This window comes from Zeugodacus cucurbitae, chromosome 4 (assembly GCF_028554725.1).
Source record: "Zeugodacus cucurbitae isolate PBARC_wt_2022May chromosome 4, idZeuCucr1.2, whole genome shotgun sequence".
Classification (NCBI taxonomy): Eukaryota; Metazoa; Arthropoda; class Insecta; order Diptera; family Tephritidae; genus Zeugodacus; species Zeugodacus cucurbitae.
This window is the reverse complement of record NC_071669.1, coordinates 63,746,477-63,771,501: the sequence shown is the minus strand read 5'-3', so window position 1 is coordinate 63,771,501 and position 25,025 is coordinate 63,746,477. Positions and strand designations below refer to the sequence as shown.

Here is a 25,025-nt window from a genome sequence, read left to right as displayed (position 1 = left end):
CATATGACAAATATTAGTTTTTTAAATTCATATATATTTTTTTAATATCTAGATATGCGGCAGCTGGATCTATAAATTGTTTCGACAGAAGAGTGGCAGCGAATAACTTTTCAAGGCCCTACATATCGAACATAAGGACATTAGTGCTTGAGACTAATATCGAAAATATCGGTAAATCTCTCCGATATTGTAAAGAAATTCTAAGGAGATGTGTTTTTTATAATAGTGTGGCTCTGTGGCAAAAAGGGCAAAACCAGGCCAATAATTTTTGTAGTCCCCATATCACTGATATATCGGATATAACTACCGGTGGGCTTTATACCGTATATACCGTATATATCGATTAATATGTGAGATATCTTAGCAGAAGTAAGTGAGCGTTTAGTCTTGGATATAATATAACTTAGTCACGAGAATGAGTTAAATTGGTCCAAGAATTACCGCGGTCCCATATACTATATATAGTGATTCTTGTTAGTCTAGTGGACTTTATGCCGGATATTTGGGTAAAATTGTGTGATATCTTCATAAAACTATATCAATAAATTGCGAGAGTATAAAATGTTCGATTACACTTGAACCTAGCTCTTCCTTACTTGTTTATAATTTGCTAATATTTTTAGAATCATTTTGCACGCACCCTGTTTTATCAATTAAAGAAGAGCATGACTTTCTTTATTATTAAATATACATATAGTATGTAGAAGACTCGTCATTTACTTGATGTCTGACGCAATAACAAAAGCGTCAGTAATTTCATTTAAACTCATTTATCAAATCAGCGCCAACTGATAATGATTATTCGCAAGAAACAAGGCTGTGATAAGATGCAAACGATAAAATTATGAAATTGGCTATTTAAAGGTCTCATTTTTTTTCAAAGAAAAATGCCAAAGTGTAATGAAGAGTGCGGGTGTCGGTACAGTGTTGAGGAAAATATGATGTATATTGAGAAATTGAATTATTTTCTATGAATATTAGAAATAAAACTATTTAATTATATTTTATATTTTAATTTATCATTTATTTTTCTGTTTTAAATGTAATTATTTTTTTTTAATTTCACTCATTTCAACAAATTTGAATCGATTTTTTTTACGCTCACACAAAAACTCACTCCATAACATTTGACTTAAATCATAATTAATTAAATATTTTTATAATTATTGTATTAAAAATATTAAATTATCTAAATAATTAGAATCAAAAAATATTTACAAATTATTATTTTAAAACAAAATTAAATAATAATTTACAAGTGTAAATATTTACAAATACATATATTCGAGTTTATGCAATGTGACTTACAGTAAATACAATTTAAATAAATAAATGCAAGAAAAAATTTACAAAAATCATTATAATTATAATTATAAATTAATTATTGTGTAGGAATGCAATATTTTTGTTTGTGAGTGTGTATGTTATTATGAACTTCACTGTAATAATTTTAGGAGATTTACAGGTACAAAATAAATATGCTAGCATAAATAATAATTAACAATAAATTTTATGGAAATTATGATTGAAGTTGAAATGCGATTTTTTAGCTGAGTAATTCAAAAAAAAGTAATTTATAACATAGTAATTATTTTTAAGTACAACTTTGTATCCGAATTTTACATTACTTAATTTTCATTTATTTATTTTTTTTTTAATTTTAGTTCAGTAACTTTGCTGCAAACGTGTAAACTAGCATTTCTATTGCAAATATTGTCGTATATAATTTAATTACTTTTTAATTAGTATTTTAATTAATTATGTATTTCATTTTTGTAAGTGCTATTGAGGTAGGTTTATGCTCGAGCTTCAGTTGTGTACTATAATAATATGGATACATCAAATCAAACTGCTGTATATTTAAGTACATTTGCTATATAATTATTGTGTAATCATTACAGTATTGGTAATTAATTTTAATTACAATGTGATTACATCATCGAGTTTCAACTCTAAATAAATATTGATTTGATATACTGCTTCATTTTTAAGTACATTTGCTATATAATTGTTATGTAATCATTACTGTATTGGTAATTTTGATTACAATTTCATTACTTAGTGTTTTTTGTTCTTTTTTAATTTTTTGCGTATTTTTTTATTTTTGTATTTTTTTTTACTCATAAATTATATAGTTAAATTATTAACAATAATTATTTAATTAAGTAACAGTCTCATTGTTGCATTTTGTGTTTATATTCGTATATGTAAATGTTTTAACTTTTTTTATATATTTTTATTCTGAGTATGATGTGATATTTCGAGTTATTTTTATTTTAAATGCGTTGACCATAGGTGAGTTAAAATAGCGATTTTTAACTAATGTGTATTCAATTATATGAACCTCACTGTAGTGTAGTATTTTATGCAGAAATTTTAATGTATTAAATTTTTTTAAGTGAATGTTTGATTCCAGGCTTTAAATGGGTTTCAACTCTTTCAAATTTTTTTTTGCTAAAATCACTCTCAAACTCACCCTTTGTTATTTGCAAATATTTTTGTTTTCTCATTTTGGCTTAAAACTTATAGATATAACGGAAATTAAACTAAAATCGCTTACAACAATAAACAATAAATTAGTTTGTCCTAACAACTGGGCTTAATATTTGTCTTTAAGTAATTACCAAAAAATACTAGAAAACGAACTCGAATTTGGTGGCAGAGTTTCACTGCTTCCTACACATACACCCACAACACTTAGAATAATAATTTGAACTTTCAATTATTTTACCGCTTAAACGACTAATATTTACAAATAATTTAAGTACACACACATCGCACAGATACACATCAAAAAACACACCCATATACACCTCCAACAAACAACCACTTTTATTTACACCGACGATCAGCTCGCCTGTTGCGTCAACAGATTAATCAGTTCGGTGCGATCCATATTGCTCAAGGTCTGCATGTCAATGCCCAACGCCGCGGCAACGGCTTCGATATCCAGACCGAAAGAGGTGAGCAGCTCAAGGAAGCGCATCTCTTCGCCGGTCAGCGGATTCGTGACCATCGGGCAGGAGTGATTGCACTGTGGCCAACTGCAACGCTCGAGCAGGCGTAGAGCGCACTTCTCAGGCACGCGTGGCACACGATTGCGACGCATGTGTTTCTTTTGCAGATCGAATGGGGTGGTCGCCTCGACGGCTTGTTCGTATTTGCTGGTATTTTGTAGCTTTAGTTGCTGTTGACGTTGCTCTTTACGTTCCTTACGTGACTTGTGTCCCACGCGTTGTTTGCGCTCACCACCGTTTGTGTTGTGTTTATTATGGTTACGTTGCTTTTTATTCGGATGTTGTTCATATAAAGCCGTGGCATTCTCGTTGGGTGGCAAATTGTTGTTACGCTTGCGTTCGGCTTCATTACGTCGACGTTCATGACGATTACGATGTTTATTCCGATTACGTTGTTGTAGTTTACGTTGACGCCTCTGTTGACGTTCGTGCCGTAGTCGGCGCCGTTCTTCACGCTCGGCTTTGCTTAAGCGTTGACGTACACCATTTTGTGGCTCGAAGTTGTTGTCCTTCTTCTCTTTGTGTTGTTTCGGTAATCGGTTTTTATGTCCGTTATTTTGCCGATGTCGTTTTTGCTCGGATTGTTCCAACTGGTTTTGTTTGCCCATGTTGTGTCGTCGACGGCGTGGACGTGTCGAATGCTCCCAACAACGTAGCGCAGATGGCAAGGAGATATCATCGATTTTGATGTTGATCCAATCGCGTTTGGAGAGCACAGCATGTCCGATACAAGAGGGCGCGAATACGCCAGTCACATTGTCCAAGGAGGAACGTAACGCGCCGCCCATCTCGTGTATATAGTTCCACTGCTGGGGCGTAACTGGTGCGCCTACATTGTCGGCGCGCATTTGTGCCTCATCGAATAGCCATTGGAAGACGAAAAGGGGTGCTATGTAATGAGAGAAACATTCATTAATGATATGCGACTTTGGAATACCAAATATTTTACGCTTACCTTTGAGTGTCGGATAGAGACGATAACCGAAGTAGCAACGCCATGGCTCTGCTTGATATTGTTGAGTGCATGCTTCCGGTAGTGAACCTTGCCACAGCTTCCAACCTTGACGCACCGCTTCACTAGAGCCGACTGTAGCTGGCGTGTAGGGTTCACGATCGAGAAACCAACCGGAGTCGCTAACACCACGCACTGTCACCATCAGTTTACGTTCTTGCTGTAGATATTTGGTTATGCGATCTAAGTTGAGCATAACACCCAGACCACCTGCCGATGAACCGACTAGCAGCAGTTCCGCACCCGGTATACGACCCAAACCGAGTGGTACTAGCTCGGCAATAACGTTACGTAAGATCACAGCGCCCATAAAACGAAACTTGGCGTTTTCGTCGATGGTGTCGCGTGTACCCGACCACGAATCGCTGCTGCAATAGGGCACGAGCACATGATTAGCATTATGCCAATAGGGGTTCTCTTCGGGCAAAGGGGAGAGTATGCCACCAACTGTAAAACCAAGGAAAAAATAATATTAAACGCCTGATGATAAGATATAGAAAGCGCCAGTTGAATAGAAATTCATGTGACGTCACTTTAGCTCCACTTTTAGTTATGCGACTTTATTGTGACTGTCAAATTTAGCAAAGACCGAACAGCGCTCTCTTTTAATATGCAATAAATTGAACTAAACCACTCACCATCTCGCTTATCAGGCCATTGCGTCGACGTCATCAGGTGGCGCATTCGCAACCAACGCGCACGACATGAGCGCGCATCATAACAATGCCAACCGCCCTCCAGGAATACAATCCACTTCTTCGAATTGGGATTTTTGCGCAAATAGAAACCGGCTTTCGAACCATCATTACATACAACGGACGCATTATTGAAAGGCACAAGCTTCAGCGCACGTCGATTCTCCACCACCGGCGGTGTGGGCTTTGTTGTGGCGCCTAAATCGAGCGCGTTGCTCTCATGTGCCGACATTATAATACTCGTGGAGTTGTTTAAAAGCATGCTAGGCGCATCAGCGTTGCCAACTAATCCCTCTGCAAAGGGTTGCGTTGCTACTAATGCGGCTTTCGCCGTACGATGTGCGTTTGTGGAACGCGCGCATGTGGGTTGTATTGCCGCCAAGCAAAGTAATACGATGAAGACGCTATTTAGCAGTAATGTTATGCGCTGTATGTTGTGCGCCTTTAAGTAGGCAATGCTGCGCTGTGCGCACAAACACTTGTGGAACGTTGTGGAACATATGTGAACACTATGTTGGCGCTGACTGCAATTGACCTCAGTTGTGTTGCAGTTAAAGTTGTTGTGCTGTAAATAGAGAGAGTAAGCAAAATATTAATATCACATGAAATTAGTGTGAGCGAACGAGAGTGCGCGAGAGAATGAGAGAGAGTTTGCTGAAAAAGAGATTGGAACGCGTTATAATGTGTGGGCACGTGTTTACCCGATAAACGCTAGCATATTTAAGTAAGAGCGCACCGTCAAAGGTGAAACGCTTTGCGCTGAGATAATTTGTAGTGAATGAAATTGCTTTCGAAGCCGGCTGACATTCAATATGTATGTACGTATGTATGTAAATATGTCAGGCGCTAGTCTACAACGTAAACAATTGCTATTTATTTTCGATATAGTTGTGTCGCATGGCACTTCCGCACACAGGCATACTGATCGCTTCCAATTTCCTAAAGCACACCTATATATGTGTGTATGTATTTATATAGAGACATCTGTAATACATATAGACATCAGTAGGAACATTGTTTCCAACTTCATCTTCTTCGTTTTATTAGGTAATACTTGTATTGTCTGCAAGTTGTCGCTATTGTTGTTGTTGTTGTTATTGTTGTTTTTTGTTTTGAACTCACTGCTATTGCTTTCATATGATTGTTTCTTGTACTGTGTTTTTTTGTTTTTTTTTCATCCAACGCTTTGGCGGAAAAACTTGCTTTGATCAAAAATGCGAGCAAGAAGCTCTGCGATAAGATCAAAGAGGTTTACCGCCTCCTTAAAGAGATACTCGCACAAAGCCAACAACAGCAAGTACTATAAGAGCAGCAGCAGCAACAACAGCGGCAGCGGTAACAACTACAACAACATACATATGTAGCTACAAAAGCAATTACAACAAACAATAAACGAATTGTAATGAAAATAAAAACAATAGCAGTTGTAGTTGTTGTTGTTGTTGTTTTTATTATTATTATTACCGCTTTGACGTAGTAAATGTTGTTGTCGCTTTTATTGCTGCACGCCGGACAACGGGGCAAAAGACATGTCCAAGTCACCAACAACAACAGCAACATTTTTTCGAAAGCAGCAGTCGCCGCAATAACAACAACAACAACAGTGGCGGCAGCGTCTGCTGCTACAATAACTGTAACTCATTGAGGTGCAATTCATTGCGAATAACCGTCAATATATTTTTGTGTAGCCATTCGAGTGGAAAGCAATTTTTCGTTGTCATTTATTGAATGACAGAGCACTGGGGGATGGACATGAACGTGGGTTCGGCCAGTGCGATGGGGTCGGAGTGGTGGCTGTTGCGCTAAACTCTTTTCGGTATTTCTTGCGCTGCTTTTCGGTCGTCTGTTTATTTTTTTGTTTTTTCTTTGCTTATTCTTTGTCTCCTGCCTTTGCCGCATTCATTCGTAGGGCGACTGCAATTTTTATAGCTGTAAAATAGTTGACAGCAGGTCATTCCTGACCCAATTGTTCGGGGTTAAAGGAAGTTTCTCATATTAAAGTCGGTAAATAGTGCGTTTAAAATGTATTTTGTTCTTTGAAATTGTGAAATCTTAAGCAGCTGATTTAAGACCCCAATTGTTTTTTGTTTAAAAAATTCATTATTCTTGAAGAATTTAAATATTTTTGTATTCTGAACATCCTTTTTTCTCGATGAAATATGACATTTTTCTTGCTTTTTCTACACTAAAATAATGTAGATTTAAATTTTTTAAAACACTGTGACCCTAGCGCCATCTAGCGGTATTATATTTTATAGGGTCATCATGAAAATTTCAGCAAAAGTCGGTTAGTAGTTCTATAGTCTGTATAAAACATCCAATATATATTGAATGTAGCCGTTAGAGACTTGATTTTGTATAAACCCCTTCCACTAGGCACTATGGACCTCTTTGTGGATTAGTTTACGTCCCACCTATGTTACCTTATAAGTTAAATCTCTTTATTTTCGACCAACATTTGTACTACTCGAGAGATTTTTGATGTTAGATTATTGAACGTAAATCTGGTACTAGAAAGGCAAAGGTTGTTGTAAAAACAAAAAGATATATAACACCATATATTTATATATGTATATATCAGGTTGAGTACTTAGTAAATAATTCCAAAGCCGCCAAAAAACCAATTTGCTTAAAAAGGTTCAAAAGTGCGCTATCAACGTCATCACACGTACCATATCAAGTATGATGCTCCAAAAACGCAAATAAATAACAACAAAAATAAACAACAATACTAACAAATTGTATTTTTGCTGTAATAAAAGGCAACAAAGTTCAAGTGGCGGCATAAACGCTTTGATGTCATTTCCCAACGCGTTTCTCGACGCTTGACTTTTCTGAACAAAAAAATAACGCTCACGGAATTTTATATGTAGTAGTTGTTGTTGGATTTTGGTTTTGCAATAATAATTGTATTTGTGGGGCCGCAAAGCGTTGGCTGAGATTTCTCATTGAGATTATTGGGTTTTTTTGTCGTTGTCACATTAGGGTGGCTTAGTTTTTTTGTTAAGTGAGAGCGGTGAGATGAGTAGGCGAAAAGGCGAGCAGAAAATAATAAATTAATTTTCGAGATTTCAAACAGTTACACCATTACAGAAGATTTCAAAATAAATTTCATCCAAAAATAAATTAAGGGTACCCTAAGTTTAGGTCTTCAAGGCTGTATTCATCAATTAATGTTTTCTTATCGCTTTATTATAATCATAATTCGTATAAGCCTCAGCTATTTTTAATTTCAATGCGCGCCGAAATGTAGACAATATTTTGAAGGATGTGGCAAGTTTTACTGATTTTTGAGAACTTCAAAATTATAATTCGAATTTAAGCCATAAGTAAGTTTGAAACACCATAATAATAAGGGAATATAATCTAAAATTTAATTTTAAGTCAAAAACTGATATTCAAAATTTACTACAACAAATGTGGTACAGCGCTAGATAGAGTTACAGTAAGCCTTTGCTAATTTTCTGCAAATAATTGTTTACATACAACAAATTGTTTCAGTCAATATGTACATATGTACATATGTATTTCTCAAAATCAATTGATCTTTGCGGCAAAGCGTTTCCAAGCAACGCGCAAGAAAGACGAAACAAACACTCCGCATTGTATATTTCCGATGAGTGCTTAACAAATTAAACTGAATTTTCGCTGCGTCGCCGAAATAAAAGTGCGAGCGCGAAACAACAAAGTACCGAAATTTGAAATCGAAATCGACTGAAACCGACTGAAAATTGCTTGGAAGTACTTCAATTCTTTTGCATCAACCAACTTGAGTGACCCAGACAACAAAAGAGTCATTAACAACAACGATAACAACAGCGGCGGCGACGGCGGCGGCATACAGGTGTATGCGCGTGCGTGCGCATGAAGAGAAACGTTAATAAGAAAACCAGAATTGGGCGTGCGCACACACGCGAAAATAAGATAAAATAAAATAAAACAAAAATAACAACGGTTTGTGACCCGATCGCTTTGTCGGCATGGTAATTTGTAACCAATTGAGGTCATATAGTATACAGCGCGCCTGCGTGTCATGTCAACGAACTGCCCGCCATCGATCGATAACCAGCTGTGCTGCTGCGCAACATGTAATGCGCGCTCGTAATGTGCAAACGTGCGTCAATCGCGTGAGCAATCGAACGCGCAATGCAAAAAATCGGTGGGCGCGCATTGAGGCGCGTTAAGCGACCAAAAATTAAACCAAAACAAATATAGTAAGGATTCAAAAAACTGAACACTGTTTGGCATATCAATCAACGCGCGTGTTTGACGTGCGCTACAAATTACAAGCAACAAGTGCTGTCCGGTTAGGCAAAAAACTGCATGCTTGTGCATATTTGAGTCGCAGTCGCGCGGCCACAATTGACACAGACACATCCGTGCGCACGTCCAGAGTCTTCTACCACCGATACGAGTATAAAGACGATTGCGGTAGTCAACGGCATCCAGCAGTCATCTGTCAGTCAATCAGTCAGCCGAACTGTCAGCTACTGGCAAAATGTATGATTCGCGCACAGCATGCAGCAGCGCCGCACCAATAACTGTCATTGTTTGCCGCCGCAATTCAATTCCAAGTAATCCTGCCGTGTTGGCCGCTACGTTTTGTTATAAACACCGCCGCATCGCGTAGCGCTTTGGCATGCGTTTCACACGCGCATCCCATTTTTGTTTCGTTGTCATCGCAATTCGCGGAAGCAACTGACAACGGCGGACAGCATCAACTGTTGTGGTGTGGCAGCGTACGTGACAGATCGTCGTCAGCGTTGCGGCGCGCTATAGAATCAAAAGTAGTCTGTCTGTATATTCACGCTGTTATCAGCGGCGCACTGGCAGCAAGTGCTTGACTGATCATGCTGCGGCACGAAATAGCCTCGTTTACGTTATGCTGCTGCCTTTCGCCTTCCGCAACTGTTTGCGCTGTCGCGTTGCGCATGCCTTTGATCATAGCGATCATCAATAAATTACCGGATTCCTCAAAGTGTTTTGCCGACATGACAGTGGAGTTGCCTTGCCGCCAGGTAACTAACTCAACGCATACGCGCGTGTGTGTATATGAAATATGCGGCGAAATGAGCGGTTAGCCAACCAGTTAACCAGGCTGCTCACACACACTCCACCGCTTGCATCTGGAAGTGCTGTGTGTTGGTCCAGTTCGTACCGTCGCGCGTTGCAGTTGTCGTTGCAACGGTTCGCGCGCAATCATGATGTAATTATTGTCAGTCAGTCAGCTACTGTCAGTCCGTCAAAGCAGGCGCACCGACCAGCCGCCGAGGCAGTAATCGTACAACTCATTCACGTTGACAGCGCATCCTGCCGCCGCGACCCAGCCTGCGGCTGTCACCGCTAGCAGCTGGTGGTACGTCTACTACTCGCTTGCATTTTATATTATTATTATTTATCATTTCATGTTTGCACTTAACTTCGTCGTTGTCGTCGTCGTCGTCGCCGTCGATGCAGTTTAGCATAGTTTCGTTACACATATTTCCTTTATATCCATTGGTAAGTGGAGCAAAAATGCTGCCGTGCGCCTTTTTCCCATTTCAATTGCGCCGGCAAATAAATGCCACAATGTGACGCTCAAAAGTTGAAAGCGTTAAATGCTGACATTTCGCTGACGGATGAATGCGGATGTGATTATTATTTTCCTTTAAGCGAGCGGTCTTGGCGACATTTCATTGCAGCTGCGTTATGGCGATGCGGCGCTTCTTTGCTGCTTGCTTTAGTGTGAAATTATGCACTTGTTGATTACTGACGTTCGGCTACTGTTCTTCGCGGCGCTTGGGAAGAAAGAGTTTAAGGAAAAGTTTATATGGAAGGCCCATTTCCTCTGCTAGTTATTATATACAATTTAGCTCCTTGGATACAGCAGTTCTCTCTTTTTAAAACCATACTGATAAGATTCGTAGAAATTTTGGTTAATTGTATTACGCGCCGAAATGTAGGCAACATTTTTAAGACACAAACGTTTGACAGATTTATCTTCAGAGCAAACTCAATTTGTTATTTTAAACTCTTGCATATATTAAATTAAAATAAAACGTATACAATTTCACACCAATAAAATAGCTTCTTAAATACTTAAAAGCGCTTTCAAGTTGTTGTATTAAAATCAAACGCGTTGCTACTAAAAATGTGTACTTTGTTTGAAAGGTATAATTAATCCTCAATTATCTGCTTTGATTACATTCTAAAATGACCAAAGCGAATTAAGTCAATTATGTTTGGATACAAGCGTTGCCAGATAAATTGTTGAGAGATCCATCAAAGCGCCTTTGAACTGCCTACACATGGAAGAATGAAAATATACAAGTACCAAATATATTTCTATGAGCGTGTAATGCACTTGTAATTGACAGCAAATTAATTGCCTAACTAACCCAGTAGGGAAAACATGTTGCGAATGAGGAATTTAAAGCAATAGTTGTTGTTATAAGAAATGCAAATTAGCGCATTAGAATGATCTGCCACACAAAGTAACTCACTGTTATTTATTTCAGTTTTTTATTTATTTTCCATTTCACATTTCTCTTCACTACCACCACTACCACAATGCTTTCCAACAGCACTCGTCAGCGCACGACGTCATAGCACAATGCCGCGTCGTCAATCGTCATCATTCAGCGTTGTTGTTGCTTCCACTTTGAGTAGTTCATTTAGCGGCGCGTAAATAACCGACAAAATCGCTTCAAATCTTCAATCGAATCATGCAGGCTTTGATCTTTGCCGCCACTTTGGCCGGTTGTGCTATAGCCGACAGTTTATAGGCCGCATGCGCCAAATTAATCTCGTAAGCAAAACAAAACCAATAAAACAAAGTAAGCAAAGGCAAAAAGAGAAAAACAAACGAGTAAAACGTAAAGAAAATAAATATAAAGCAAAGTACAAAAGACACAGCCGTCGACGTTTGAGAAAAAGTAAAGCAACAAAGCAAGAAATTTAAAAAAAAATGTTAAAAAAAATTATTTTTTGTTTAATTTAAAGCAAAATGCAAAAAAAAAGAAAATAAAGCTCAACTTCAATGTAAAATGAGCGGCGTTTTGGGCGACAAAAGTAAACAGCCTACGCCTATTTAAATACCTAATTAAATTCAAATCAAATCAACCATATTTCAATTAACAGCGCTTTCTGATTAAGTGATTAGACGACATTCGAACAATTTACATAAATAAGATTTAGTCTCTGTGGCGCCATGGCAGCGCATTTGTTATGAATATTAATGAGTTATAAAGCTTGTCAGGGGAGTTGAGTTGAGTTAGAGCTCAGCTCATATGGAGAGCTTAGACATTATAAGTTGTAAAGTGAGGGATGTGCAATTTTCAAGCTTGGATTTCTAGGTTTATAAGTAATTTTTATAACGTTTTCCGGTGTAAAGACTGTGGATTTAGAATTTAGACGTTGGTATATGAGTAGATCTAGATTGAATTGGAGGAGGTGAGCTTTTACAATAAGAGGTGGAAATTGCTCTAAAGCTTCAACTCAATAGTAGCTTTCGCTAAGCTTACACAAAAGCTCGTTCGCAATACTTTGATTTGATATAATGAAAATCCACAGTCTTTAATATTAATATATTTTTATATATAAGAAGAGTATTTAAATTAAAATAAGGTCTATTGGAAAGCAAAAAATAATTTTGAAAATTTTCGTCGTCGTTTCAGAGGTTAGGTATAGCACAGTTCCTAACCTCTAATTTAACCTAATCGAGAGTTACCAATTTAATATAAATATCCGCATTAAGACCTCTTTAGTTAATTAAACTCAATGAAAAATTGAATCTCTAATGTTTATCGAGATTTCGAGTGCTTTACGAGAACAATCTTGAACCTTGTAATAAGCCTATCCTTAACAGATAATGATAATAAAGCACAACAAACAAAATCCTAAGCTCTCTTCCAAAACTTTTTTAATATAACATTCAGTCTGCGATTTCTAGACAAAGTCAAGGTTTCCTATTACATATATAAATCTATCAAACAACAACAACACTGTGCAAAGTGCAAACTAGAATCAGCGATAGTGTTAGGCGCCATCTAAAAACCAATCATCTGGTGGCATTTTGCAATTTTGCAATTTTTCTAATTTTACTTTTATTTCTCTGACATTTTATCATCACAATCATTAAGTGTTGTTGCTGGTGCCGGTCGGGGAGGTACCGTGACACTACTCAACACCGCTCGTTATGAATTCCGTCTTTGATGTTTGCCGCTATGACGGCGCAACGCCGCACGCGGCATACCACTTACATGTTAGCGATAATCAAAACAGAATTTCTACTACTGAATGCAATGCGTTGTTGTTGTTGTTATTATTGTTATTGCTGTCAGCTGCTTTGGCATTTGCAATTTGTTGTTATTGCTTTCGCAAATGTTGTTCTCTTGCACTTGGCGCTCTCTTCACTTGCGCAAGTTCAACACGGCGTATGAGCGCGCGCGATCGCGCTTGCCGCCTTAGAAGTCGACTTGCTAATTCTTTTCTCTTTCGGCTCATTTATAAATATGTACATATGTAAATTCGTACATTTGCTCATTATTTTCTCGTTCGTTTGGTGTAGCTAATGCGTGTTAATTGCTTTTATGCACAACACCTAAAGTCAAAGTCAATAGTCGTCGTCGGCACTGTTGTCGTCGTCGTCGTCGTGGTCGTGAGCATGAGCGTTTGCTTCGGCTAATAATAAACCAATTAGCGTTCAATTCGGCGAAGCGCCTGTTAGCTGGCGTATTTCAAGCGGCGCGCAACGCCGAAGCTTCAACTTCGATCGATTAATGAATGATGTATGGTGGCATATGTGGCGCGTTGTGTGGGTTCGTGCACTTTGTCTGCGTTTGCGAGTGTATTGATTTAAGAAATTTGCAAGTCGGCAAGTTGAGTGCGCAGCGAAATGTATTTAACTGATTTAACACTGCGAGTATTTTGAGTTGCCGACAAAGGTGGTTTGGTTTTACAGATTACATATACTCTATTTATATTAAATTAAAGTAGAAAAAATTTAAATTATTTTTCTTGCTTTAATCCGAGTTTTGATGATTTTAACTAGAATTTTTCGGATGTACTATAGCTCTATTTTATGCTATTTTATACATTTTTTCTTTACTTTTCATTAATTAGTTATGCGCCTGTATGTAGGCAACAATTTTTGAAAATACCTCATTCCTCATTATGAGTAATTGAATAATGGTCTATAAATATATAATATATAGACAAAATATTGATATTAATATGAGGTGAAAAACTATTTTTCAACAATTTTTCAATATTTTTTTATTTTTTTCACAAAATATTTTAAATACTTTTTAGTTACAAAAAAAAATTATTAGATCTACAACTTTGCTTCCGCCGTTTTTTTTGTAAATTTAAGGCTTTTTTTGTATAAGAACGGTTACAAATGTCGATCAGCCGCACTTTTCTTGGAATTAAAAAAGAAAAGCAAAAATCCCCGCAAATGTCGAGAATTCGGCTCAAAAAGTGACATTTTCAGTTGAGAATCAGTTTGGGATGCAAACAGATCTCTTCAAAAATTTTGTTGGTTTAATGTTGACACAAATGTCCAAGCTCGATATAAAACGATTTAATCGATTTAATCGACCAGTACTTGAGCCTAGAGACATCTATTGGAAAACAGCGGAAGCAAAGTTGTAATATAAGAATTAGAATAATAATCTTTTTCTTTTTTGAGGAATATGTTTTGTTTTATTTTTCTCAAAAATTTTTTAATATTTTTTTAGTTAAATAGTCCTTTAAGTAAACATTTTGAAATTTGTTGAGAGATATTTCTATCTCATATAATTATTAATACTAGACTTTTTTAAGAAAATGGAATAATATTTAATTATTTTCGTCTACATAGTGACTATAAGGAGATGTATCTAAAGCTTTGAGTAGAAGTAAAAAAATTTTAAACTTTTTGAAGATAAATTGAAAATGTTGTATAACCACACTTTCTAACATATGATCGAACTATCCACTAGGACAAATTAATAAATTCAAAAAAAAATATATAGAAAACTTTTATACAATCCAATAATAATAAATTTAATTTTCAATTAAAATCTGCATAAATTAACTATGCAGTGACACTGCCAACCCACAAACCTAAACAGAAATATATTAAATCAATGAATAAATTTATTTACTCTAAGCTAAGCACTTGCAATAAACTATAATTTAATAATGATAATGCATTGATCAAAATACTAATTGCACCAACCTTTTGCTAAACGCCGCCTTAATCATTGGCGCCGCAATAAAAATATTGCGCTGCAAGCGGCGCTTTACAAATCAAAGCTCGAGAGCTTCATGGAAACGCTAATAAATTATTGCAAATGTAAACCGACTGCACTTTTTAATTAATTTCTACAACTGTCAGTGTTCACTTTGCTTGTTTTCATTGCATTTTATTGTTGTTATTGTAAGAACGCACATGCACAAGTGGCGCTTGCCGCATACCGCGCAGTCACATAAATAAACACACACACACACACATAGACAGCTACAGAGGCAATTAATAAATAGCCGCTTGCGTTTGCCGCTTTTAACCCGCCCAATTAACGCCGTTTAAATGACAAGTATGCAAATCGCAGCAAGTCTTCTAGCGTTTTATGGCGCAACTCATTAAAGCCAAGTTTAACTGTCAAACGCTAAAGCGACAACGCTCGCTTGGGCGCTTTTCTGCGTCGTGATTTGTTTCCACGTTTGATCATTTACTAATTTTCGCAAGTGCTAATTTATGATTATTTGCACTAGCTGTGGTGTTGTTGTAAGTTGTGTGTGTGCGGTTTTTTTGTTGTTGTTGCTACTGGTATTTTTAATGTAGTTATCGGCTTTCTTTCACGCACTCGCCGTTTTTATTTAGTCCAGTGTGCTTATATAACTTTTTCCTCTATAACTTTTCAGCTTGTCTTTTTATTCGTCTTCTTCTTCTCCTTGTTCAATGAACATTAAATTGTCACCTCGCTTATTAATTGTCATTTTACACCTGTCCATCGGCATTAATGCTTTATAGCACCATTTTTGGTATTAAACACTTGAATTTTTGTTGTTTTGTTTGTTGTTGTTGTTGTTGTGCGGTGTGTCAATTCGTTACGCCTGAACGCTCAGCGACATCGATTAATTTACTATAAGTAACGATTATGTTACTTTGTTTTTTAGATAGTTGTCATAAACAGATGTTTTTTGTGGTGTTGCCACTTGAGTGGTGGACCCCATAAATGGTTTGTAAGACGGTGCCGCTTTTTGGGTAAGTTGTCGAATAATTAAGTTGTTTTCACACGATTTTGAAGTCTTTGTAGTTAGATTTGGTATTTGTATTAAACGGTTAAGAATGTTCTTAAGTGAGAGATATACACTCCTGGACCTAAGGTCTGAGAAAACTATTTAAAAATTGATTTTAAAATTCTAAACTATTTGCCAAAACTAATATATTCCAATGAAAAAAATCAAGGTTTTTGGTAAAAAAATGTGTCCGACATTAAGTTCTCGTTCACACCATTATATGAATTATATAATTCTATAAAATTTTTTTTTCTATATAAGTTCTATAAAAGCTTTTTATTGCCTATTGCGGCTGATTTCGCGGCGGAAAATACAGTGGCTCACAATTCGACAGTTTTAGTCCGGTCTTTTGACATATCAGAGAACTTCTTAAGACGAATCAAACCCTATATATTAGCAAAGCGCTTTGAGTCTATCATAAATATCTTCTCCGAGATATCCTTAAGAGATCTTAAAAGTTGCAACACCATCTTGACAAAGCTAGCAAGTTCAGAATAACTACCGTCTCAAACCATATAATTATACCTTGGCTTCATCTAGAAAAAATTGACTTTGGATGTCTTGCAAATTTCTTAGTCCCAAAGTATAGATGCTTTTTGAATAATAAGGTGTCAAAACCTATACAACCAGGGCTAGTTGTAACACTGTAAGTACTAATTCGAAGAACTTCTAGTGATCTTCTCTGGGTCAGAAGATCGAAGAACTCCATAATCAAAAGTTGGTGGTTGATAAGCGCTCACCAAGATTCATTAAACCTTACAGGAAAAGCTCTCACTCGCTCCCAGTTTGATGATGTTGGGAGCAGAGATTCGTTTCTACCTTAAATTTACAGAGAAAAGCTAGACTAATAATAATGAAAGCTTTCGTATCTACTATGGTGGGATAGGAATTCATTTCGGTTCTCTATTCTTGATCAATATTTTCGCGATCTCAGTACACTCTTGAGAAAAATTTATATATTTATAGTGAATACCCGACTTATATTTCAACGAACCGTATTTATACATTATTATATATATAGTCCTCTTTCGACGAACCAAAATCAAACTCTACAAGTCGCTTATCATTCCCGTCCTGCTTTATGGTGCAGAAGCTTGTCAACATCAGATGAGACTAGACTAGGAGTTTTCAAGAGGAAAATTTTGCGCAAGATTTATGGTCCTCAGAACATTGGCAACGGCGAATACCGCAGAAGATGGAACGATGAGCTGTACGAGTTATACGACGACATTGACATAGTTCAGCGAATAAAAATACAGCGGCTACGCTGGCTAGGTCATGTTGTCCGAATGGACGAAAACACTATAGCCCTGAAAGTGTTCGATGCAGTACCCGCCGCAGGAAACCGAGGAAGGGGAAGGCCTCCACTCCGTTGGAGGGACCGGGTGGAGAGCGACCTGGTTACACTTGGAATCTCCAACTGGCGCCGAACATCGAAGGAAAGAGAGGAGTGGCGCGCTCTCATCGATTCGGCTATAACCGGCTAAACGGTTCAACGCCAATTACATATATACATATATATATTTTAGTCTAACTTCGACTCGGTTAAAAATTGGTTTCCATGAAATTTTATCTATGATGATCTTCAAGAAATCAAGTGAAGAAAAGGTAGGAGAGTATCGTTGGTAACGAAAAAAATAATGATAAATGGCATAGAAAAAATAAGTAAAAAGCGGAGATTAAAATAAAAATAAAAATGGATGAGGAGAAAAATTATCAAAAGAAAAAAAATAATTAGTAGTTAAAACGCCCGAAGCGTCGGCGCACACTAGTACCAAACCAAGCAAAAACTAAGTCTGCACAATTTGCAGCAAAACAGCTAATCTATGACCAGCGACGCCTACAAAGTAACATTCCACGCAAATAATATGCAAATAACTGCGGCAACGCGCACCGCGTCTGCTACTTCAACCGCCAGCACTGGGTGTAAGTAATTTAAATGTTTTGCTAATAGTTTAATTAAGGCTTTAAGCGACAAATATTATGGATGTGCAAATGGTGCATGGCCGGCACTTAAGAGCGCGACAAGCGCCGGTTATAAACAAAAACTAACACACACGCTCTCAGACACACAAGCGCTGAGACTGAAGCTTGCCGCCAACCGCTGGAGGTGGCGGTAGCGCATAAATGCCAGTCTTGGTGAAAAACGAGCTACAATTTTTCAAAACCTACAAGCGTACGCATGGAAATTGCACCTGTTTGACGTCTGCAATAAAGCAAAAAAAAAAAAATAAATAAACAACTTGGTGTTGTTGTTGTTGGTTTTGTTACGCCTTTGCCGGCAATTAAGTGTGGCTGGCGCGTGTTGCGGTCGTCGCTTGGGGTAAAAGTCGGAATGCAACGGCAATTGGCAGCTTTGAGTAGAAAAATTGCCATGTTCTTTGTGGCAGTTGTTGTGGCTATTTTGTTGTTATTATTGTTGTTATAATTGATATATGTAGCTGTTCAACGCTACCGTGCGCATCAAGCTTAGAAGCTACAGAACTGGGCTAAGCAAACAACAAGCGAAATTACCAACTGAATATGCAAAGATACTGTTGAGAACGCCGTTATTATATGTACATACATATATACTCTGAGTAAAAGTTGTTGTTTTGCCGCTGACATTGCCGCGCACAGTAGCCAAGTGAATATATATCGGACTCCGTATAGTTTCGGTCCGTGTGTGTGTATAGTTTGTCGTGTGTCGGCATCGTTGCTGTGAAGAATGTGCAGAGCAAAACAAAATGCGTAAAAACGTGAAGTCAAGCCACTGAGACGCAAACACATGCGGACGGACGGACACATGGAGGATGGTCGTTCGGTTGGCTGACTGGCGACAGGTAATTCGGAAGCAGTTTTGCGTAAGTAGAAGATGAAGCACACAAAGGGGCAAATAAACGAGCGTAGCAGGCAAGTTGCGGCAATGCGACTGATAGCCGAGCATATATATGTATGTATGCATATGGATCCATGTGCTCGCTAGTAGATCAACGTCATGTTGTTGCTTTTATTGTTGTACGCTGCTGTGTTGGTTGATTGTTCATTCAGATGTCCGTCCATTTGCGGGCAACTTTCAACCGAATTGCCAAGAGCAGCGCCAACGTACTTCGTACACTCCAACTCGTACTTGCCATCAACAGACACATACACACACACACGAACTCCTCGACGTCAGCGCGCATACCTCAGCATATTCGTACGTACTCGTACATCTGTGTGTGTACGACGATCATTTGTTGTCTGCTGCGATTGCTGCGGCTACAACTGTGGCACGATGCTCACCTCTGCTGAGCGCGCTAAGCCCGTGCCGATTTCGCTTTGATCTTTGCCGACACTTGGCGGCAAGTTGCAAAGACGCAAACGTACTACGAGCAACGTCTAACCGACCAAACGAACGAACGAACGAACGACCCAACGACTAAACAACAAACCTTTGCGATCCCAAATAAACGAAAGATCATCGAAACGACCGTCCGATCGTCCGGGCCGATAGAGAGTGTCGCAAGCGTTTTCGCTGTTGTTTTTTCTGTGTCGTGTTTTGTACTTCTTCCAACTTTCAGTTCTCTTTAATTTGTATTTGTTGAATTAGTATTTTGTTGTTGTTATATTGTAAGGGTCGCCCAAACATCCAATCCAAGCCGAACCGATGCGTTCCGTTTCAACTAGTCTCGGTTCACCTTTGTTGTTGGCTTACGGGGTCTCTGGTCTAAAGTGTTTGGTTTGACTCAGCTATGCTTGGTGTGGTTTTCGTTATACTTATTGCTGTTGTTGTTTCTACTCTCGTGGCTCTTGTTGCTGTTGTTTATGTTTAATTTTGCTTCTGTGCACTGGCCAAAATCTCGTTGTACTTGTTGTTGTTTTCTGTTCGGTTCGGTCTTTGGTCATAGTGGACGGGTTATTTAGTCCAAGTGGTCTCAGTAGAGGCGGCGGCGTTGCGCATTGATCTTAACTTTGAAAACAGTAGCAACTGCTGTGACGAGGACGATGACGATGATGTTGCCGTTGATGAAGGTGCATTGTGGTCTCCCAATGATTTTGTTGGTGTTAAAATGTTTCACGAAGGAAGTGATTTTTGCTTCAGACATGACTTCGATGGTAGAATCGTAAAAAAATGGTACAATTTTAGAAAGAACAGTGTTATAGAGAGACGGGGCTCGTAAAAAAGCTCCAAAGCTTTTGAAAAAAGGGAAATCATAACCATCCCTTCCCAGATATAAATCTAGGTTGTTTCGGTAACATAGACCAGTCTTGGGAATGCAAAACTCTGGGTTACATTTTTTGATGTGTACGTGGAGCTTTCAGAGAGCTTCGTAATTTGAATAGGTAAAGCTCTTTTTCTTTCAAGCATAAGAGTTCACTTGTGACGTATGTGTGAAGCTTTCAGAGGACTTTTCGAGGAGCATAAAATGCTTTAAGTAGCTTGCTTTGTTCTGTGAAGTTTGATGTATACTTTCGATGTATATGTGGAGCTTTCAGAGCTTTTATAAAAAGAGAGTATATGTAAACAGTTTTGTTATTGGTGATTTTCTTCTTCTTTGGAGCATAAGCTTAATTCTGTACGTCCAGTTAAGGAACTGCGGGCCAAAGTCCAAGTTGCATACTTAAATGAAGAACTTTGTACTTCAATAACAGAGTTAAACGTAAAACTTCTTTCGAAATGTGTACCAATTCCATTAATTGGTTTACTGTGCATTGGCCACGCGTTTTCAACCAAAGAATTTATGCCGACCGCAAACGGCCGAGCGATTATAAACCAGGCTTTTATATATGACACTCAATGGGGCACACCAACCAACCAGTCGACCAACCGACCAACCGACCGGCGAAGCGAACAGCCAACAGACATGTGGAAACGCATGCGCATGCGGCAAATGCTACATTTTATGATCGCGCCGCTGCGAATGCCACATGCTGCCGCATCCCACTCTCGTTCGGCGGTAGAGTTTCTGTACACAAAATTGATGAGGGACTGTCGCTTTTCGAACAGCATTGCAATATTTACGTCTAAACCGTCGGTGTTATTGTTATTGTCTCGTTTCCTTGATTCTCGTTTTTTTTTCGGCGAGTATTTTGTTTTTAATTCTTCCCCTTGCGGCACAAGGTGGCTGCGTCGGCATAACGCCAAAGCGTTCGTTGCGCATGCGCGTGCGCGCATTCGGTCGTGTGCTACTTCTACATACATTTCGGCTCAAAAGCCGCATCATTTGAATTTAATCGTATTTTATTGTGAAGTTGCATGTAAATGGAAGCCGCCAGTATGCGAAGAATTGTTTTAGACAGCAAAACAACAGTTTCTTTTATTCTTTTTCATTTCATTTCATTTCGACCACTGCGCGAGTACTCGTACGCTGCGTTTTATTGATATGGTAATTTTTGTTGGCCACTTGGTTCGGACAAGCGCTAAAACTTGGCTTTCATGATGATGCCAAGGCGGTAAATTTATTAATTTGACAAGTCAACAGCGGGTGTCAGAGATCAAACGCTGCCGTGCTGCTTATCCCGTCGTGTGCGCTCTTACCCAAATATGTGTCTGTGCGCGCCCAAGTATATGCTATGGCCTCAGCACAAGCGCGTGTGTTTGTGTGTCTGCGCTTTTTGGGTGCACCTAGGTGATTTATGCGCGCCGCGATTTTGTTGGGTATCAATGCATTAGCTTAAAATGCCTCAAGCGGCGGCCCAAAGCGTGGAAGGCCTTTTATTTGCCGTGTCGATTAGAATGTTTGCTTTAATAGATTTGTTACGATTTTTTGAAATTTTTTGGCACAAATCCTAATTTATGGCAACAATTAAATTGCCGTTGGGCAGGAAGTAAAAAAAACTCAAATACAAAATGACAAAAACTAATTTTGTCGTTATATTAGTTGAAAAAAAAGTTCTAAATTAAGTTAAATTTTGAAGAAAGCGAAATATGTTAAGAAAATAATAATAATAAATAGAAATATCTTCACTTTCAATTTTGAAATTTTTCTTGAAATTATTAATATATTTTCATATTTTTGCAAAAATATGTGTTAATCTTTTGAAGTGAGTCTGCTTTATTAAGCTTAGACTAACTTTGTATGATGAACTCGAGTTTAAGGTTTTCGTTTTTTGAAAATTTTAAATTTTTATAAAGAAGATATATGTCGATAGAGTATACTGCAGATTGAGTCTACAGTGCTGTATTTTTCTGTAGTAATATCAACGGTTTTCAATGGACTGTACACTGATCTCGATAAACACCGAATAAGTGGTGTTTACGAAGAGTTAGACAAAAATAGTTTTTATGGTAAATTACTTAATAGTTGATAAACTCCTTGCAGGGAAAACTATGAACCTTTTGGGATTTTGAGGCATAATTAATAGTGGAGTTAACAGTATAGACAGCAAAATATGATTCATTTATGAGTTCCACATCAAATTATTAGTGAATTCTATACTATACTCTAGAGAGTATTGCGAATAATAATAATAATAAATAATAATAATAACTTAATACTATCTTCATGCCACTGTGGTGTGTTAAATATGGATGACAAATTTTTCGATTTACTGCGCTCAAAACATTGTCTTTAGAGATCGTGTTTGTACTATAAAGCTGTACTTTCTTTGACTTTATGAAACTGAGTTTTTATAAATCTTTATAAGAGGCATATGCTTTTTTGGTGTTCCAAGGCAGCCTAACACATATTTTAAGATTTTTTACTGGAACCGAAGCACTAATTTTTATTAAATTGGCCACTGAGGCCGAAAATCTTTTATTTCCTCTAAAATTTTCTCAAAAAATCTCAAAAATATATTTATGTACATATAAATGCAAGTTCTTGTTGTTGCGGTAGAATACAATACGCAAATTATTTTGAGAAATGTTGCCGAGTTGATAGTACTTGATCGGTTGATAGTACTTGATAAAATTCTAATTTTGTACGGATTACTGTCATTTGATCGGTAGTAAATTATCGATTAATATTTTCAATATAAGAATCAAATACAGTGGAACTTCCATAACTCGAAGTTCTCCATAACTCGAACTCTTGAAGTGGCAATAAAACTCAAATTTCATACAAACTTCCTTCCATAAATCGAACTTTTTGACCAGGGCATACAAAATTTAAAATTTTACTGTCTATGCAGAATTTTAAAAGAGTTCCTCTATATCGTATGGAGGCGAACAAAAAATATGATATTACACTTATGGATTGCATAAAGCATGTAACAAAGGCATACAGACGTCTAGAGCCAAACAATAGCAAAGTGCAACCAACAAAATTACAGAAAACATCTTTTAACGCTTTTCATCAAAATTGTTGCGAAGTAAATTACTGAAACTGTGGGTAAATCTACATTTTCCAACTTTTTGAAAAATTGTATGTTTTAATGAATATTCTATAACTCGAAGTCTCTCTAACTCGAAGTTTTTCTGTGGATTATGGTGATTCGAGTTAGAGAAGTTACACTATATTTTAATAAGAAAGCCTCTCGAATAAATATGGAAATTATTACTGGAAAATTGGTGCGATTAATATAAAATGTATTTGCTATTAAAGTAGTTTCCATTTTGAAAATTCAGGACACTGATATAATTCCATCCTCAAAAAATGTCTTATAATATTATTGAGAGAAACTGTGACAAAAATTCGATGAAATTTATTTTAAATTACTTTAACGAGATGATTATTAAAATCCAAAAATATATGCAAATTCTTTTTTTTTATATTTATTTGCAAAATATTGAGCTTCAAATCAAAAATGTTTTATTTAATCTTCAACTAATATTTTTAAATAATAAATTGTATTTATTAAATTATTTTTCTTCAACATTTTGCTGAATGAACTCACCTCTGTACACCGATTACTCGTAATCCGTTGATTTGTTCTACAGCTGTGTGACATATTATTTGTGTTTTGTGTGGTTGTTGTTGTGTTAAAATTTGTTGTTAACATTTTTCGTACGTTGTTGTAAAAATTCGGCATTGCCATTTTATATATTGCAAATTATAACGGTAATTACACTGGGCTTACACTTGACATTATCAATTAATATATATTTTTTAAACAATCTTATATTTGTTGTTTTCACACAATTTGTTGTTGTTGTTGGTTTTTAATTTTTTTTATTCAAATTAAACACTTTTGGCACCAACACGCATCTTTTGCAAAATTTTATGAAAATATTTTTTAAATTTTTAAACACGAAAATTTGTTTTTATGCTTTTTTGTTGTTGTTGTCATAGCATGATCATTACGTTTTTAGATCATTAATATTTTTATTTAATAAATTTAAATATTTTTTTTTCGTTTAAACACTTTTACGCTTTTTTGGTGCTTTGCTTTGATATCTTCAGAAAACGTTTTGTGACAATTTCGTGATTTCGTGACGGAGAAATACACGTCCGTTTGCATTGAGCGTTCGTCGCGGAATGCTGAAGGTGAACGCAGCTACACGGCAACGAAATGTATCTGTATCTTGTAAAGTTGTTGAGCTGTGGAAGAAGCAGCCGCCGTCGTCGCAGCAGCGGCAGCAGCAGCAGCCACCACTGGCTGTTTGCCTGCTTCTTCTGGCGATCGTGTGATCTGGCCGACAAACAACATCAGTAACAGCAGCACCAGCAACAACAAAAACTATGAAAAGGAGAGCATGCATGCATATCAGTAGGCCCAATTTTGCGACGCCGACGACGTCACTACGCCAGCAGTGGCTGTATCGGTGAGTGTGGCATGGAAGTCGTGCTTGTGTGTTTGTTATTTACAACTCGATCAGTTCACTTGCAGTGCAATTGCGTTCTCTTCACTGTGATGGCGCTCTCGCTTTGAGCTCAGGTGCGTGCTCTTCGGCAAACAAACAACTTGTTTGCCAGCGCGTCGTGTCTTATCAGTGAATTTGCTGCTGTGCTCTTTTAAAGGCAACCGAAGAAAGCCACCTTCTCCTTATCGCGCTGCTCACTTTGCAAGCGTTTACAGCGACGTGCAGTTATGTGAGTTTGCGTGTGGGTGTGTGTGCGTGAGTTTTTGTTCTTATTTACGCTTACTCTTTTGTTTACATTCGTTTGCGTAAAGTGCAAAGTGTTTGGCTGG

General features: G+C 37.3%; 1 protein-coding gene across 1 annotated transcript; it reads right to left on the bottom strand.

Moving 5' to 3' along the window:
- Positions 1-1,394: 1,394 nt before the first annotated feature.
- On the bottom strand, positions 1,395-24,570 carry LOC105211101 (palmitoleoyl-protein carboxylesterase NOTUM). The gene is made up of 4 exons (XM_011182382.3): positions 23,790-24,570; positions 4,668-5,289; positions 3,973-4,476; positions 1,395-3,906 (listed from the first exon to the last, which is right to left on the bottom strand). Exons 1-4 carry the CDS (start codon positions 23,928-23,930, stop codon positions 2,849-2,851), a joined length of 2,325 nt encoding a protein of 774 aa, XP_011180684.3. The 5' UTR covers positions 23,931-24,570; the 3' UTR covers positions 1,395-2,848.
- Positions 24,571-25,025: the final 455 nt, after the last annotated feature.

Coding starts and splice junctions, on each gene's coding strand:
- LOC105211101 (XM_011182382.3), bottom strand. CDS start 23,930: ATGGCAATGCCGAATTTTTACAACAACGTACGAAAAATGTTAACAACA. Junction 4,477..4,667: donor ATGGCCTGATAAGCGAGATG/GTGAGTGGTTTA, acceptor TTGGTTTTACAG/TTGGTGGCATACTCTCCCCT. Junction 3,907..3,972: donor TCTCTATCCGACACTCAAAG/GTAAGCGTAAAA, acceptor CTCATTACATAG/CACCCCTTTTCGTCTTCCAA.